The following is a 19,547-nucleotide window of genomic DNA, read 5'->3' on the forward strand; positions in this document are numbered from 1 at the left end:
TGGAATGCAGAAACTAGAGGCTGCGGTGGCTGGAAATAAACGATGAGAGCAAGCATAAAATATAGACTTCCCACAAGGCTAATGGCCAGCAGATGAAACGCCTCTCCACTGTTAGAAATATTACATTCCAGATAATCGGCATGCTGCATACGTTGCCAATAATTTCATACCCCTTCAGTCAATTTATCTTGCCACTGGGAGCGCTCCAATTATTTCTCGAAAGGAATAAATTAAAATGGAATGCAGAAATGCTTTGGCACTGGGTGTAAAAAAAGTGAGAGTTGTGAATCAAAATTTAAAAAAATCTAAATGAAAGTAAAACAAAACCAACTCTGTGGCAGAAAGCAAACGGACTGATCTTGTCCAGCAAGCTGTTGGTTGGACCCTGGGCATCTGGGTCATCTCAGCTCCGTGAGGCCGTTATTTTAAGGTCACACATTTCAACAGACTGAGATACGTGGGGTTTGACCCCTGCAGATCTGACCATCTGTCCCACTTCTTCAAGCCTGGGCTCTACACTACATTCTCCTGTCTTCACTGCCTCCTGTCTACTCTGCTAATGCAAGGTGCCATTCCTTTCCAAGCTGGGAACTACACCCTGATCTAGGAATTGTTACTACATCCCACTACATCATTAAAGTCACTAAAGCTCACATATTTACTTCTGATGTTTTAATGGCAGAGCAAAGTGTCACATTGAATTTCTCTGATAAAAAAAAACATCCACACGAACGTTCTCTGGTGGAATGGAAGACTGCCTTACTGCCTTCATTTGGAAGAACTGTTCAGACGAGTGGCTGCAGTGGAAAACGGTAAACGTCTCCTGTTGTTGGTTGGTTTAATAGAATGTGAATATCAATGTCAGTGAAAACCTAGTATCTGATTGGCTGCATTTGAAAATGATTGACATGTACCTCATACGCTGGTGCTCTGGCCTACAGCATATTATTATGCGCCCTGTTATCCAGTTCTCAGCTGAAAGAATGGACTGGTGGCTGACAAATTTAAAAATAGGGTTCAAAGTGAATATAAATTGGTCGAATCAAGCGGCGAAAATGACTGTTGTTTCTGCAGAGAAATCCACAAGCATGTCAGTAGCATTACAACATGGTTGTTTCAGTCATTTTTGTGAGAGTGTAATAAGCGGGGGGTCTAAAAACTTTTAGGCATCCAGTTTATTCAAAGTTGAACAGCAACAATCCATTTTAATAAAGCACAAGTGCAAATGTTTTATTCTCAGAAAGCATCAGTCATCAGTCATCCTCTCCTAAGGGAAAAAATAAGGAAAAAGAAGAGAAAAAGGTTAGGAGTCATACCCTGAGAGATGCATTAATACACACGTCAGTGGCTCAGCGCTCTTTGTGTGTTTCCTAGAGTGGAAGAAATAAGGTAAATAATGCTCCCTCCTCCTCGCCACTGCAGCGTGTTTGATCCTGGAGGACCTCACAAGGGAGATCTGTCACTATTGTTTTCCATCTTTGATGTGCAGCATCTTTGTTCCCTTGACTGGAATCTGCTGCATTACACGGGTAAAGTGTCAGCGAGCTGAGCCCTGAGAGACAGATGCTGCATCACAGACGCTAATCCTGCAAAACAACAAGCTCTCTCTCTCTCTCTCTCTAACACACACACACACACACTTCATCCAGCTCCTCACACCACAATCAAAGCATCCCCTAAATGACACATTACAATTAAATTTGTTATGTACCATTGTGTGGTGTGTTCTCCCTGTGTCTGCGTGGGTTTCCTCCGGGTGCTCCGGGTTCCTCCCACGGTCCAAAAACACACGTTAGTAGGTGGATTGGTGACTCAGAAGTGTCCGTAGATGTGAGAGTGTGTGCGAGTGAATGTGTGAGTGTGTGACGGACTGGCGCCCCCTCCAGGGTGTATTCCCGCCTTACGCCCAATGATTCCAGGTAGGCTCTGGACCCACCGCGACCCTGAACTGGATAAGCGCTTACAGATAATGAATTAATAAATGTACCATTGTTTTTGAACACTTCGAAGGCCCTAACTGACATTTTACCTGGGGATGTACCAGAATTTCAACCACTGAAAACGGTTCCTTCACAGTGGCACAGCAGTGCAGTGTTGGTCATGTTATCAAGAGATTGCTGGTTCGATCCCTGGTGAAGCCTCAGCCATCAGAGGCTGGAACACAAAGAGAGCTCAAGTGGTCTTGCTCTCAGTGGGTAGGATGACACCCTTCTCTCCTCATCCTGAGTGGAATGCTAGCCAATACTGACATATCATATCTGGAGAGTTAGGCTTCTCCTCCAAACACACGGATCTGTCTCTTGAATTTTAAATATATAATTTCCATTTTCCTGGTCCTATAAAATAAGCAACTTGAACTTAATAATGGTTTTGACAATAATAAAGCTTGATCCCTGAGTAACAGATTATACCACAGGTCAATGCCATTCGAAGAAAATCAGCTTGGGTTTGCGATTAACTGTTGTATAGCACAGACATTCCATCATCAATGTTTTTTTTTTTTCATTCGGATTCATTTAACATCAGACATTTTTGCATGACCTCTAATGTATAGGCAGTTCTTCCCATCACACACAGCACAGTTAGTCTAAAGGAAACTTACAGAATGATTCCTGCCATGATTGATCACTGTTAGTGCTATTTTCAGCCCCCCCTCGTTGCTAAGGTTACCAATTATAAATGGCTCAGCGATCATTAGCTTTGTCATAAATGAGCATCTAACATGTCAATCCAGTACTACTCTGCAACGACAATGCATCATCATAAATATCAAGCTGCCAATCAGTTCAGTAAAGCCACACTCCAGAAGCTATTTTTTAAACAAAGCAAGTTTATTTGTCCTGTGATGGAAAGAGTGAGACGTCAGAACGCAAATGACTGCATAAAAATAAATGATTGCAGGAAGAAATTCCCAAAGTGTTACTCCAGTGAGACGTGAGTGGTCATGTGAAGCATACATTAACATCACTTAATTTCTCTCTGGTGAGCAGTGTGGTTTTGGAATGTATGCTTGTGCATGCGTATCACACAGAAGAACCTCTGAATGCAATTAAGATGACAGGTCTTTGCTAGTAGCTACATGAGTGTGGGTGTTTGTTTGCATGCATGCTGCTCATTTGATGGTTTTGGGCTAACTTTTCATCCGTGTAAATGTTATGCATGAGTCTGAGTGTACTCGTGTTTGTACGTACACTGCCTATTAGACATTTTTGACTCATGACCCATACAGTAATACCAAAATCCTTTGCAAAAGAGACAACACAAACCCCAGCAGCTGTCCAACCAGATCATTTGATGATGTGTTGTGCACTACATAGTAAACGAAACACTATCAATTGGAGGCAGATCCAGACTGAAAAAAAGGCCAGTCTAACATACAAACTCTCTGATTAAGCGGTCATGATGGTGTAGCACAAACAGAACGTGACTTGGCAATGTCATGCTGAAATAATCACTGATGCCCTTGAAGATATGTTGTTCCATAAAGTGTGTATATCTTTCAGCATTAACGGTGCCTTCATAGATATGAAGGTAATCTGGACCATGTGTTCATATATACTACTCCATACCATAATAATCTCTGATTTGTTAACTTTTTACCACTCTTGGTCCCTTTTTTCTTTGTCCCAGAAAATCGAATAACACACTACATGTTTCAGTTGTTCATCTGATGACGCCAATCCCACAGAAATATTCCTGAACCCATGAGGTACATTATCCATTAGAAGTTATTTTTAATTAAGTGGTACCTGGGGATTAAAGATTAATGGAATGAAGTTGTGGTTTTTATTATTGCTCTTTACACATCAATATCCGTGCATTTTTGGAAACCTCTGAATCTTGTTAACTTCTTTAGAAAGTGAAATTGATGAATACCTTAAGTCTTTGCAACTATTGAACTGCTGGATTATTCATTCACGGACTGCAGTTTTTGGCAGTCACAAGCCTTGACCCATCCTTGCTCATAAAGGATTAGGCCTTTTTAAACTCAAATATTAGTGCATCACCTATTTTAATTAATAATCATTTTTTATTACCAACTCCTAGTATTGGTTCCCTTTTTAACATTTTGGAACTTTTATTAGGTACAAATTTTAGCACTTAATCCAAAAGTTGAAATAAATGTCAAATTAGTTTTCAAATCATAACTTTTTGATTTGACATTTCCATTTCACAAAATACCTCAACTTGGAACTGTGTGTATGAGTGTGTAAAGAGGGATTACTCTAGTGCCACTTGACAGCATGCTTTCCAAAAGGTTCACAACCTCAGCTGAAGTGGGAACCCCACCAGCAACAAATCCCTGCAGTTTAGCTGACCCTCACACAGCCTTCTCTACAAACACATACTGACACACCCACAGAAAGATGTGCAGCAAACTGGCCTGATGCCAGAAAAGGTCAAAACAGTACCAGCATACACATCAAGTCTCCTAACATGGTCTATTTTAACATTAAGAACATGGTTCATCACAGATAATTCAATATAGATCAGAATTGTACATTAATTAATTAGTAATGTGTTGTATGTTGAAGTTTCCAGCTGAAATATCTCCTTTGAAGCTGGTCTCTTCTGATCTGTTATATTCACGTGGAGGCAAGAGTGGTGGGACCATGTTTATGAGTATGGTTTACCATACAGCGAGGATACCGTAATCACAAATGCCATGATCTTTATGAGTTTACATGAGATTTACAAATGCTCACCAAGAGGAATATTCATCTAAATGACATCTATCACTTTGTTTTCTGAAAGAAACTGTCTGACATCATCAGAAGAGGATCTAGTGCTGTAAACAGGCAGCAAAAACAAAATGGCTGGAGACTGCCATAGACCTCGTCATATGTAGATTAGACAAATTTGTTGTAGCTGATAGTTTTTGTACACGTACTTTGCACATTGACTTGTATACTCTGACTATCAATTCTGGGCCCCAATATGATGTACATGTGCCCAACACCATTCACATATACTTTATTAACCAAGCAATATACCTTATTTTTATAATTAATATTAGATCAAATCATTTACTAGTAGGCTGCCATGTCTGTTTGGAATCTTGAAAACTGAAAGCTAGATAAATACCTCATTTAAATCTAATATATTCATTCAGTCTTTCCAGTTTTAGCTACAGCAACATTACTTTTATATTGGTTTATTCTCAGTAACACCAACTGCACAACAACCACATGGCATCATCAAATTATGACAATGGCAGACTACAGGTAGGGGACTTTGACATGCTTTTTCAAATAAACCGAACATTCCCATATGGCTGACATATCATATCATAGTTAAAGTGAACACACACACAGCATTGGGGCCTATAAATAACTGCATTTTGACTGTCATATAACTTACTTAAATGCAAATGTGTGTGTCTGTGTTTTGTGAAATTCTGATTTGATTTGTTTTTTCCATTCCCAGTTATAAATTCAGGTTTTATATTCATGTTCTCATCTAAACAGTTTTTATTTAATTTTGATATCTGTTACATTCAAGAAATACACATCATTGATTCCATAAAATTAGCAAAACCTAATTGGTCTAATTTATTTTTACATGAAATAAAAGTAAATAAACAAAGAACAAAACATATATAACTTTAACTTGAACATTTTTTATTTCTACATTCATTAGCCCTTCACTACAGGTTCCTTTACTAAAATATCACATAACAATAAAACACATGTGAACAAAAACATGGATATTAAGCATAAAATCTCCTGAAGGACTATAAGAAGAGTAAGTATACCTTCCCATAACCCAGCAGTCCAGCTAAACTAGGCTTGCCTAGTCTAGTTATTTCTCAGACCATTAGTCCAGAAGCAAAGCTCCAATAACAATATATCATGAATCTACTGTGGCTCTGAGGTTCAGTCTGCAGTCACTAACTAATGACTACATGGTAATGATGTGTTGATCTGGTTTGCTTGGAATCTAATGTCCAAAAAAATAAAGGTCCTGACAATTAAGAGGGGTAAAACTTCTCTGAGGGCTTCAATACAAATTTCACTTTGTTCTGCACAATTCAGACAAAGTCGCTCAGAAGCACTATACAGGACGGCTAATCACAATAGAGATTGTTTACATATATCAGTGTTAAATCTAACGGAGAACAAAACAAAAAAATACCACATAGATCCTTATGGGGCAAATGCATGGATAACCACGAGGACTGAAATCTACTGTGGTTTCATGGTGGAATTGACTGATTGGTAACACACATCATGTGTGACGAAGAGACTGATGCTCAGTGGTAAAAGCAATCATTTCTACTGCTAACTGATTCACTAAAGGAAATGACTTGAGTTGTTTTGAAAAGACAAAATTGGGCTGATGGCCAAATGGAGAGTGCTGTTGCCCTGATATGAAAGACAGATTAGGTCATCACCATTTCTCCTAAAATGCCAATAACACTCATAATAAGTTAAGCTCAGCGCAATGTCTCATTATTTAAAGGTGAATCACTCAAATCCGAGAATTAATAAAAATGTTTGGTCAGAGATTTGACTGATTAATAAGGTAAAATATATCCTTATTATGTCCTGTACACTCAAAACTACCCAGACAGCTCTTCTAAATATAAAAGCACTGCCGATAGAATGCCCAATTTAAACTAGAGCTGTAAAACAACCTGAATGTGCAGGTGTCTACAGATATATACCCTATAACACACATCAGAGTATGGTCCTGATATTCTTTGTTAATAGGACTCACATATGGCATGCATTTTCTGCATCAATTTAAAACTCAATCAGGTTTTACGTAAGTGTGCGTCAGAGGGAGAAGGAGAGAGAGAAGTGGAGAGACAAAGAGAGGAGAGAGAGAATATATGTGTTTCATTTGCCGACCTTACTAGCTTGAACAATAACTTATTAGCAAAGGCTTCCATGTGGAAAGTTTACAGTCCATTGATTTCCTGCACACTGTTTAGTGCAGGGTAAAAGCCACACACACACACACACACACACACACACACACACACACACACACACAAACACACATTAATTCTCTCTCTCTCATCAAGCATAAAGAATGGAACAACTACGAACCATTACAGATTGGCAATAATCTACCTTCTGTATGAAATTTGCATGCAATTTTCCTTTAATACTCAGGATTGTTTGTAGGACAGTTCTTTGTGGCAATGTCAGACATAAATCAGATGCACTGTTCACTGAATTACTGCATGGCACCAAATGCATAGAAAAACAGTTGTCTTCCCCATACACATCATACACACTCTGCTCGATTTACTAATTTACGCAGTTGGCAGCTCTCTCTCTCCAGCTTTTCAAACCAGGAGTAACTTTGTGTTAAAGTCTTGAAAGACGTGTTGATGAGAGATTTCCTGTGACAAGGCCATCAGAATAATCGTCAGGAGCAGATGGATGTGTATAAGAGAAGTGAACCACAAATTATACTGTAATACACTCACGGTGTGTGCGTGCAGTCTGTGTTATTAGTGTTATATATGAAAAATGCAATCTCTTCAAAACAGAACTTCAGCTTGTTGACAACTTCATTATTTCATTGTACCTTTTAAACCCTGCACCTCTCACATGTGCAGTTAGTGGGCGGTGCTGTAAACTGTTAATTAGTGGGTCTGTGAACAGTTTGCAGCCTTCTGCTCAGTCTTAGCAACTCAAATGTTAACTTTAGAGGTGCAGTGGGTGAGCTGTGGGTGCGCTGTGATGTCACCACAAAGCACATCGTGTGCTGCATCTGTGCACATCTGACACAAAGAGCTCTTATTATTAATAAAAAATAAATATATAACATTGTCATTAGTGCCAATGTTTTTGAGACTTTTGCCTGCTAAACATTAGTGAGCTATAAGCCACCTCCACCCACCCAACACAACATACAGACATGCGTGTTTAAAAATACGATTACTGTACTTTAACATTACTGTACTGTCATAAATATTCATAAGTGCTTGGATTCGAAACAAAACAAAGACAGAGGTTAAAGGTCAACACATAAGTATTAATAAAACACTGATTGTTGAAAAGGGCGGCACGGTGGTGCAGCAGGTAGTGTCGCAGTCACACAGCTCCAGGGACCTGGAGGTTGTGGGTTCGATTCCCGCTCCGGGTGACTGTCTGTGAGGAGTGTGGTGTGTTCTCCCTGTGTCCGCGTGGGTTTCCTCCGGGTGCTCCGGTTTCCTTCCACAGTTCAAAAACACACGTTGGTAGGTGGATTGGTGACTCAAAAGTGTCCGTAGGTGTGAGTGAATGTGTGTCTGTGTTGCCCTGTGAAGGACTGGCGCCCCCTCCAGGGTGTATTCCTGCCTTGCGCCCAATGATTCCAGGTAGGCTCTGGACCCACCGCGACCCTGAACTGGATAAGGGTTACAGATAATGAATGAATGATTGTTGAAAAACTAAGGCTTTTGAAAACTTTTTAGATTTTCCTACACTGGATATTATAAACAATCTTCCATTTTTTATTATATACTCTGAGCTTCTGTGTTCCAGAGGTAAATGACACATCTGGAATCAAGGCTGCACCTTGTGCTAGCTCCCTTGTAAGAGCTGTGACCACACTCTACTATGGAACTAAATAGGAATGCACATAACAAGCTGAAAGCACTACTTCATTAAGTAAGTTTCATCCTGTATCCTTAATATTTTAAAGTTTCTTTAAATATTAAGTACAAATAAATATTTCAAAACTAGAAATTAATGCAATAAAATGTCCCCTTTACCACAACGCGTAAAACAGGCTGAATATTCTGTTTAATTAACTCCAGTAATCCCAAACACATTCAGTGTAGCTGCAGTGTGGGAGCTGGGGTCAACAGTTAATTTTTCATCCACTGTTGCATCTCTCAAAGATGAAAGCTTAAAGGGCTGTTCATTCCATGGCGACAGTGTTGGTGGTCGACCAAGTCTTTTGTCATATTTTAAACTCTTGTTGTGTATACTCCTCCTTTTACACTTTATTTAATTTTGTTTTTGCAAGTGGATTACATCCTGAGGAGTATCGGATCTCCTTGTGCTTAGTGCATATTTTTATTTGTAATTAAATGAATTAGGAGCGAGCTTTATTTCATTACTCTATGGACTTGTCTGTTTGTCTGATGCAGGGTTCTGAAAGGCGAAGTTATAAAAAGCAGAAAAACCTGCAGCAGCCGTGCGTGGTGTTTCTGAAGCTTGTGTGGTCGTATCTTGCAGAAGAAGGGAACTCATAATGCACTGTCTGTGTGACAAATGGTTTCACAAAGAGAATCTAATATCCAGATGTTATCGAGTAAGGAGAGAGGGACAGAAGAGAACAGGAATATCACTGTCTTTTTAGTCCAACATTTTGATGGAAATGTAAAAGAATTTACAGCCCTTGTTTCCAACCCCCTTCAGTGTTATGCCTTATTCACTGATTTCAGTTGATTTAAACTGTTAATGCCTTAATGCTAGACCTCTAGCAAATGATCACATCCATAAAGGCAAACTACAAACTCTGTTCTAATACAGTTACACAACCATATTTTTTACAGAGACACACAGAAACAAAGCAGTGATGCGTAAATCCCCCTTGAGCAATATTTAAACAACAATTATAGGGCAAATACCATATGTTTTTTGTAAATACACATTCTGAAATTGATCCCTGAAACTGAAATGTTCTAAAAAAAAATGTAACAATGACAGTAATGCCAGGAGTCCAAGTGTACTCAGCTGTCCTTGTGCTCTTGGGTGGCTAAGATGGCCATCCTTTTCATCACAAGCAGAATTCTAGCCAGCGTGGGTGTCTGTTTCATGGCATTACAGAGCTCGACACTTAGCACTGTCCTCCAAGCCCAGTTGAGGAGAAGTCTGAAAAGAACAGTAGTCTGCTTCAAATACCTCAGAGGGACTCTGAGTCTCACTCTCCCAGGTCGACAGTGTTGTGCATCATCGGGGGATTCCTGGCTAACAGGTATAACAGTCCCTTCCTCCTGGTCTTTGTCACTGTTCGAACACGGTTCTCTTTATTCTTATTACTGTCCTTAAAATGTTTTTATTATATACTTTTTCACACAGCTCCAGGGACCTGGACGTTGTGGGTTCGATTCCCGCTCCGGGTGACTGTCTGTGAGGAGTTGGTGTGTTCTCCCTGTGTCTGCGTGGGTTTCCTCCGGGTGACTGTATGTGAGGAGTGTGGTGTGTTCTCCCTGTGTCTGCGTGGGTTTCCTCCGTGTGCTCCGGTTTCCTCCCACAGTCCAAAAACACACGTTGGTAGGTGGATTGGTGACTCGAAAGTTTCCGAATGTGTGAGTGTGTGTTGCCCTGTGAAGGACTGGTGCCCCCTGATTACAGGTAGGCTCTGGACCCACCACGACCCTGAACTGGATAAGCGCTTACAGAGAATGAATGAATGAGTGAATATTATTGACTGTTCAATATCTAGGAAAAGCCTGGTCCTTCATGAGCAAGGATGGTTTAGGCTTATTGCATAAAAATGTGGCCGCGAATAATCCAACAATTTCACCCTCTACAGCAAATGATATCATCTAAAGATTCAGGAAAACTGGAGAAATCTGTGCATGTAAAGCTCAAGGGGAAAATGGACAGTAAGCTCACTACAGCCCCACGGATGTTTTTTTTTTTTTAACTGAAAGAATGACAAAAATTTCAGCTTTTAAAACCAGATAATGTGTGTCTCCACTCCACTTAGTCATTATTGCGTATTAATAAAAGGAAAGGCGATGTAGGTCCTCTTCATTAATTGTTCATCAAATTAAGAATGTATATACACTGAGAAAAATAAAATAAAGCTTTTAAAGGTACACATTCTGTACTTGCAATTACACCTAATTTACTAATCTCTGCTTTGTTTATATTACCAACATATTACAGGCCAATAAACACATTTAAGTCCAAATTACAGTCTTAAACACGTTGAGCTCTGTACCCTGCAAGGCTATACTCAGATCATCACCTAAACACAGTTTCTCCTAGCGTTAATGCATGTACACTGTCATAGAGTCTCAGAGCCAGGAGTTCACTAAGTAGTGGTGAAGGCTGGAGACTAATGAACAATTGATTTAAAATGGCAGTCGAGGGCCACTGGTGTCAGTGAGGGGGAATGTGTGAAACTCTGAGTATTAATAGAACACAGCCTTAGGTCAAAACATCACACACACAGACACACTTGATATGAAGGCACACACACACACACACAAAATAATTGCTCCATATTAAAAGTGGAAGGAGAGTTATATACTTACAGTCAGTAATACTTCATTTCACAGCTCATATTAAATCATGTTTAAAATGTGGTGATACACAACGTGGCCAAATGTTTGTAGACACATGCTCTTCCTACATTCTTTTGAAAGGAACTGATTAAATACTGAATATATTTCAAAATGTTTTTTATTCAGTCAGCCACATGAACTATAGCAATGTTAGGTGCAGATGTTTGATATCACAGACACCACACTAACCTCTAACACGTTTGGGTAGATAATCCATCTTTCCAGAGCAGGATGCACTGCTTCACAGCCGAATGCTGGGTGGTTTACACCACTCTAGACAATGCTTGGTATTGAGCATGGTGACTGTAGGCTCATGTGCAGGAACTCCAGGTCATAATCCATTTGCTATGCTTTTCTAAGGAGATTAAACAAACTGTGTGTGTGAAGTTTGTTGAATTCACTAATTAAGTGGGGTGTCTAAAAACTTTTGGACATATATTCTAGATCATGTATTTACTCACGCAAAAGCCTAGTTACTGGGGAAAAGCAGCACAGCATATAGGCAACATGCGTGGGAGTACACAAGTAAGTAGCAGGTCCCTGGTACCCGATTAACACCACTGATTAAGACCTTCTAGGTACAGAAGAACTTGTAGAACTGCAATGGAATGACTTAATAGACCGTGCATGTCTCAAAACAGGTACTGAAGTCTGTTACGTGCTCTTTTTCCTCTTTGTGGATTCTATTTTCTCGAAAGAAATGCAAATTCAACGTGTGATCAATCACAAAGCCGTGTATTTAATTCACAAAAGTAAATTAGTGACTAAATAATAATGGCCAAAATATAGCTGGGCCAAAGATATATTAAGTCACATATTAATATACTGGAGAAGTACATGTTGGGGTATTCCAATCTGAAAATACTCAGGAATGTATTTATCTCCCCCAATATGTACATGTACTTGGGGTAATGTGAATACTACACACTTTTGTAGATTATAAACCATAAAGTCAATGTGCTGCTCACAGTGTGCTGCTTCCTGCCCAATGCTAGCAATCCAAAAAGACTCGAAGATCTCCACACTATTTCCTTCATAATCTGTAATGAATTATGGCTAAAGCGTCATGTTACAGGTGTACAGCAGAGTGTCAGCTGAATCATTGTTTCATGTCCTTGAGAACTTCCTTCTCCAGTTCTGCATATTTCATCAGGAGAGGCCCATAGACCTACAAAGACAAAGACATGAAACGTAAATATCATTTATTAAATGCACCAATTAGAAGCTCATTACTTTAAACTTTAAAGTTGACTCGGGTGAGTGTTAATTGTGTAAATCTGACCTATATGGTAAAAGATTTGGAAGCCCCCGCTTGTCAAAGTTTTTATCTGAAATGAAGGCCATAAGAAGGGATAAACAGCTTCTATTCCTCTGGAAAATCTTTACATTATACAGTGGAACCTCTACTAACGAACGCCTATACTAACAAACTTTCCAAGATAAGAACCGGGCATTTGAATATTTTTTGCCTCCACCAACGAACCATGACTCTAGAAACGAAGCCGAGCCTCCGCCGAGCCGACGGCTGGAAATGGCCACTGACCCCAATAGGCGAGTCTCCCAGCGCCCAGACTTGAGTGAGCTTTTAAGATTAGCAAATTGTAGCTTTAGCATTAGTGTAAATAGCAGACATCGAAATTCGTGCTAAGTTAAGCCGTATCTACGCTTCGTCTCCCCACATTCACCGCCTACTCTCCGTTATTCCACCCACCCCCCACCTCCCATCATACAGCCAGTGCCTGTGTTACTCCTCCAGCCAGTCGTTACGTCTTCAAGGTAGCGATGTGTAACCACTTACAATTTTATTATTTATTTTTTATTACTGTTACCACTGTATTTCTCTTTTATTTTTAGTAACGCTACATGTATTTTTTTTACTAATCTGAGAGTGTTGTAAACATATATCAGTGCAAAAAGGGTGACTTTCGGGGTGGGGGCTGGAACGCATTAATTGCTTTTCCATTATTTTAAATGGGGAAAATTGACTCGAGAAACGAACTTTTCCACTTAGGAACCGGGTCACGGAACGGATCAAGTACGTAGGTAGAGGTTCCACTGTATTTTGGAAAACAGACCGTATGGAAATGGTATAATTAAAGGGTGTCTACAGAATGTGGAAGATACATCTACACTCAGCACCAGAGTGTGGTCCAGATGTATTCATACAGTTTTGATACTTTATCCTCTGTACCACCATGGATTTTACCCAAATATATGTTACTGAATTAAAGCTCGAAGTTTACATTTAAATAAGACTTGATTTCTTTATAATTTATCAGTGCACTTTAAAATTAAGCCCCTGTGATGATGTGAATGTGATTTTTTCACTTCAGTAAAAGTGTAGTGCAGGGAAGGCAGTAGAACACAAAAGAATTATTAACTGCAAATAAATGAGTGCTTTAGATCTAAAATGAGACCTTTAGAGATAAACCAAGGTTGCTTATTACTGAAGCTTACTAGCAGACTCCATAAGCCTATTGTACATCTCGTTCTGAAGCTGTGTCGCATTCTGATGTCAGACGCACTGTTCAGCAAAGGATCTATACACATTAAATAGCAAAGTATTTGGCTTTACAATGAGTACTGGCTATCCTAACAGAACATAGTTTAGAGTGTTGTGGTTAAAGTTGGTCTGTAATAGCATATTAAACAGCAATGACCAATGTACAGAACTGGCCTTGGAATAAACAGAGGGTCTGTTTAAATTCTGTGAAATGTCAGCACAAGTCCTCACGTCTGTTATCTTATTTATTCATTTCTTTTCCAGGAATATGGTGTTTGGTTTCATATATTAAATAAAATAAGGATTAGCTTTAAAAAAGCTACCCAGCCTTCGGTTATTTAGTAAAACACACTATAGTCAACTAAAAAATGATGAGTTTATGTGCTGAAAACAGCTACATCATCTTAAATCATTAATTTATCAATTGTATGTAGCATGAGATAAAAAAACATCTAGATCATCTCCACTGGGCCACAACACCACTGAATTTAAAATTCTTTAAATCACACATGAGCTAATCATCATGGCCTTCTTTAAGCGAATTCAGTTTTAGAAGATGGAAAACACTGATCTTCACAGAGCTGTGGCCCAGGATTAATCCTGTCTGACACTCCTAATCTATATCCTCCTTTGTTATTTCAGCCTTTGACCCTGATGTTTGTTGGCTAATAACAAAAAAGTCACAACAATTAAGAATGCACCTCGAGGCACCATATAAAGCTTGTAGACAGCCCTTAATATCAGTAAATTCAGCTATAGTTTAATGGGAAAAACCCATTCTGGACACTCAGAGCTTGTATAATTTCAGCTACAAATGAAATGGGACGTTCTGGAGCAGCTTGCACATGAATGAACGATCGCCATGTATGACACCAAGCATTGGCTAGAAGGGCGTTTGATCCTGAAGTAGCAGGCTGTGAAGCCACGGAAACATTTTGATTTGGTGTGATGTAGCTTCATCCAATACTTTTGGAATAAGCTTGATTGGCATTGTTGATAAAGAATGTATTATGCAACATCAGTATCTGATTTCATAGCTGAATATCAATAAATACATATAGAAATGTTCTAAAATCTAGTTTAGATACTTTCCAGAAGAGTAGGCCCTGTTAATGCAGTCAGTATATACTGGGCTAAGAAAATACTGGCCCGAGGCATCAGCTGATGCCCAGTATCAATGTGTTCTATATAAATATTGTAGGAATGAAACTGAGAACTATAACGGCCTTCGCAAATATCTGCAGGTACTGTGGTCTGGTATCATTTAAATCCCCTGCAGAATTTTAAGTCAGGAAAAGGGGGAATCATTATATAATTCCTTTGAGGAATCACCCTCATAAATATGCGCTTCTGGGCAAAATGTATGTTTGCTTCAAGCTGTGTCACCATGTGATATTACTTCCAAAACAAGTGTGCAAAACATGAATAATAAATAATGTTTGGGAAGCAAAAGTAATAAAGCAAGGCCCTGATAGCCTATTGTCTTTTTGCAGTGACTAGAAAGACATCTAGGAAAGCTCAATGTCTGCATTACAGTGGGCCAAGAGGAGAGTGAAAAGCTAAAATGACTAAAAATATTATTGTAGCAATCGTCAAAGAGGAGATCTGGAGACTCAGTCATTCTGTGCAAGAGATGAATGGATGAACAAACAGATCGAAGATTGGCTTTGGTGAGCAGAGAGACTGAGGTGAGCCTCATCCCACACCTCACAGACCTCAATAAGGGTGAATGTGCTCACACACACACCAGCTAACCACTCACAAACACACACATGCGCGAATAACACAGTCATGAAACAGTCCAGGGGGAGCCACAAGCCATGCCGGGAGCGGCCCTGTGTACTTAGACCCGTCCAGCAGTCCAGGCCCGTGCCTATTCTGTGGCTGGTTCCACAATATGAACACATCTGGGCAATTAGTTCCAATATTTTAAAGAGTGTGTAATAAACTTAGCTAACGTGCTGTATGTTGAACAGATAGATAGACAGACAGACGCACAAATAATAATAATAAAAATGGTTAGTGTAACGTTTCACTGTATAATCATGTGGTAGAGCCTACAGACAGCTGAAGCATCATCAGAGACAAATTCAGTCTTCTGACAGAACTTAAATAACACTTTTGTGCCACTTGACAGCATCAGATTATGTTTATGAACATGAGGTTATACAGGTTTAGATCTACATTTTTGTAGCCAAATGGAGTGTTAAGAATGCCTTGTAAATCATCAGCGAAACTCTGTGACAACAACCAAAGACACCCAAAAATGTCATTTTCTCCTTTAAAGACTATGATAACTATTGTGTCATCTTTGTTTATTGCCTTTTTAATGCATTATGTCCCTTTATTTCAAAACAAGCACCAAACATCACTAGTAGTATGGTGATGTCACAGCAGGTTGCCAGTTAATTTCCACCTAAATGGTGAAGCAATTACGTTTTGATGTAATTGAGGCCACTGCCACATTTAAGGTGGAACTGGTTGCTGAATAAAAAGTTGAATTCAGCTTTATATCACAGAAGTGTTAAGAATGGGTGATATTATATGATTGTTGATATCACAAGCTCAGCGTCACTACTCTGATATCTCTGTAGACAGACAGAGCTGCTTATAAAGCAGCACTGAAGCCGTGTGAAAATAAAAATAAAATAAAATTAAAATAAAAGAAAAAATAGCCCCATCCAAGATGTTTTCCAACCCTGCACCCAGCATGGACTGAGATGAGGATATTGCTCTATTCCAGCTCTATAGGTGGGATATATTGATATATTTTAGCTGTTTCTGATTACTAAAAGTGGAAATGTCTCCAAATTTGGGAAAGTCTAACTACAATACTGAAAATTCAACAAAAATAAACAAAACAACTTAATTTACAAATCAGTTTCTGTGACAACAGAACACTTTTGAGTCGCCAATCCACCTACCAACATGTGTTTTTGGACTGTGGGAGGAAACTGGAGCACCCGGAGGAAACCCACGCAGACACAGGGAGAACACACCACACTACTCACAGACAGTCACCCGGAGTGGGAATCGAACCCACAACCTCCAGGTCCCTGGGGCTGTGTGACTGCGACACTACCTGTTGCAGCTTAACATAAAGACTATACAAGCGGGCGGATGTGTACTTGTTCATTTTGTGTTTATGTGTCTGTTGAAATTTGATTACTGTGCTATAGAAAGGTACAATTTAGCATCAGTGACACACTGTGAAGAGGTGAAGGCAGAGGCTAGTATAAGACCTGGCCACCGTGTTAGACAGATGAATAATGGTTGTTCTCCCTGCAGGCAGCACTATGTTACGTTACTTTAGGTCAGCACTTTCACCTGAAGAGGTTCTGTACATTGGTCCAGAGGTTTGATTTTCACGAACAATCCTGTGACTGTTGTGCATGGGAAAGTATGTACTGGAAAACTAAGGGTTTAAAATTACATTTAAAAAAAGACACATCCACAGAGATGGGTCAAGGTGGATTTGTGTTTTGAATTTGGAGAGAGCATATTTCCTTTCGTCCGTTTCTCTCTCCCTTGGTAAATTGCTTTCTGCCCCTTGACATGATCCATCCATTTTACGCTGTGGCAGTCCATCCCTGGGGCATAGAAAGAGAAATATGCTGCGTGTTACACGCCACCAGCATCCACAATATGAAAGTGTGGCAGACGCCCAACTGGAAGAGAGACCAAGCAAATGTGAGTAAGACAAAGTGGTGAGGGAGAAGCACATGCCAATTAAAAAGCAAAAAATAGGCGTGGACTCTCACTCCTCTATGACCTTTGACCGCCCTTTGGCCGCAATAAGATTGAATTAAAAAAGAAAAGTCTGGGGTTTCCAAGAGGTGGTATGTTAGATAGCTGTTGGATTAATAAACTGATTTACATTGGAAGAGCCAGGAAGGCACTGGGCCCCTGAGCTAATCTCTCAAGCTTGGGTCTACATGCAAGAGGTGAGATGATCTTTTAAGGTTTTCTACAGCTAGAAGACGGCAAGAAATTTCATTAAATAGCAGCTCTCCTATACTTGTCTGTTTCTGAAGCCTGAAAAGTGAAGCACCTCTGGGCATGGGATGACAAGCATTAATTGGGCCTGGTAATTGATTCAAGTGGGGCAATTAAGAATCAGAGCAGAGCACAAATGGGGAAAATCTCCTGAGCTTCAGGTGAAGAATACATCAGCACTGAACACAGTATTCCACATTAAACACTAAACAATCCATCTGTATCACAAGTAAAGGTCAAGTAAATCAGCTTTACAGTGCTATACAAAAGTCAGAGACCACCTTCTCATTTAATGGATTTCTAGCCGAGATATTATTCATTTCAGTCTGAAATCTGTGAGAAAAATGAAGAGACCTGTGTTGCATCTTGTGCATTCATCCAAAGTTCAGTCTTAGAAGTTGCATTGTCTTCTTCTCACTAACCAGGTCCATAAGACTTTATTCCACATCTCAGATGTTCAACAGTGTTCATTATCAGCTTCTTTCAGACCCTTAGTGAACCCAAAGTGCACAAACTGACAGAACGTAAAGATCTTGAATCTCTCGTCTCTCTCAAAGTTAAAAGCATAAAAGGTTTTATCATATTTTGAAGTAAAGATTTATATTATTTCCCTGAAATACATCCTTTTTTTGATGTATAAAATAAGACATTTCCTGGACAGCTGAAGTGTGTTTGTGTCTGCAGTGCGTGTTGAATTGTAGCTTGTGTGAAGGTTAGTGTCTTTTTGAAGGGGAACAATGTCAGTGGCATGTTTGACGGCTGCTGTGTTGGGAGGTCCACAGTTAGTTATTGATTTTAATATTTAAAACATGGGAGAGTGGCAGTTAAAGTGGCAGTAGAGTGCTCAAAAGCAGAGTAGCCTAAATAAATGCTTATAGATTTGATCATATTTTTAATATCATTTTGACAACTTTAATATTAAAAACATAGACTTAATGGTCGTTTTGACTGGAGATTAAACGAGGAGTAGCTCTCTGACATTTACACATAATTGTATATTTACGTTAAAGCAATAAAACAAGCCAAAAGGTTGTGTCAGGAATAGGCCAATGGGCCAATTCTTCATAAAATAGTCTTACGATTTAAAGAGGCCATGATATTTATAATAAAAAAAATATCAAACAAAGTGATGACAGTTCAACATGACAGTTATAAAGCTTTGAGTAATAAAAAGTACAAAAGCTGCATACATATATGCAAGAGATTGTGATGTTTGCAAGTGTTTTTTTTTTCATACCCTGTCATATTTATTTCTAGCAGGTTTATTATCTGTGGATTATTTCAATGGTTTGCCTAAAAAAACAACAACATGACAGAGAGTAAACTAGCACCATTCATTCTTTCCTGCTCTTTAATGAGGCATCAGCATCCTGACGCTGGAACATATTTTTCTTGGATGGGAGCTGACACATGAGCTGCCACTGCCGTCCCACTGGGGTTTGGTGAATATAGCACAGAACACGTCAACAGGCAACAACAACAACGCCCTGTGTCACAGTTTAAAAACTACTGAGATGAAACAAAAGAATGTCTCCAGCAGACTCTTACAACCTGCCAATATTTCAGAGCTGTGCAATCCATCCAGGAATTTAAAATATCGTTGTTAATGTATGCCTCCTACACGTCTTCATGAATGCAAGGGTATTACTAGTGAGTACAGCAAAGAATATGAGACAAGGTAACATCAACAGCAACAATAACGACTACAACAACAAACTACTGAGTCACAGATTTAAACTTCAGGATTAAAATCAAAGAATATCACTAAGAGAATCTTACAAACTTTCAAACATTCCCTACATA

At 39.3% G+C, this 19,547-nt stretch overlaps 1 protein-coding gene across 3 annotated transcripts in view; it reads right to left on the reverse strand.

Moving 5' to 3' along the window:
- Positions 1 to 11,226: 11,226 nt before the first annotated feature.
- The window catches only part of xylb (xylulokinase homolog (H. influenzae)), a 61,145-nt gene continuing 52,824 nt past the window's right edge, over positions 11,227 to 19,547 (reverse strand). For all 3 annotated transcript variants that reach the window (XM_066684089.1, XM_066684093.1, XM_066684092.1), the window contains one exon: positions 11,227 to 12,413. In XM_066684089.1, coding sequence (XP_066540186.1) covers positions 12,345 to 12,413 — 69 coding nt within the window. In that variant the 3' untranslated portion in view covers positions 11,227 to 12,344. The remainder of the gene's footprint in view (positions 12,414 to 19,547) is intronic.

This window comes from Hoplias malabaricus, chromosome 10 (genome assembly GCF_029633855.1).
Source record: "Hoplias malabaricus isolate fHopMal1 chromosome 10, fHopMal1.hap1, whole genome shotgun sequence".
In the NCBI taxonomy this organism is placed as follows: Eukaryota; Metazoa; Chordata; class Actinopteri; order Characiformes; family Erythrinidae; genus Hoplias; species Hoplias malabaricus.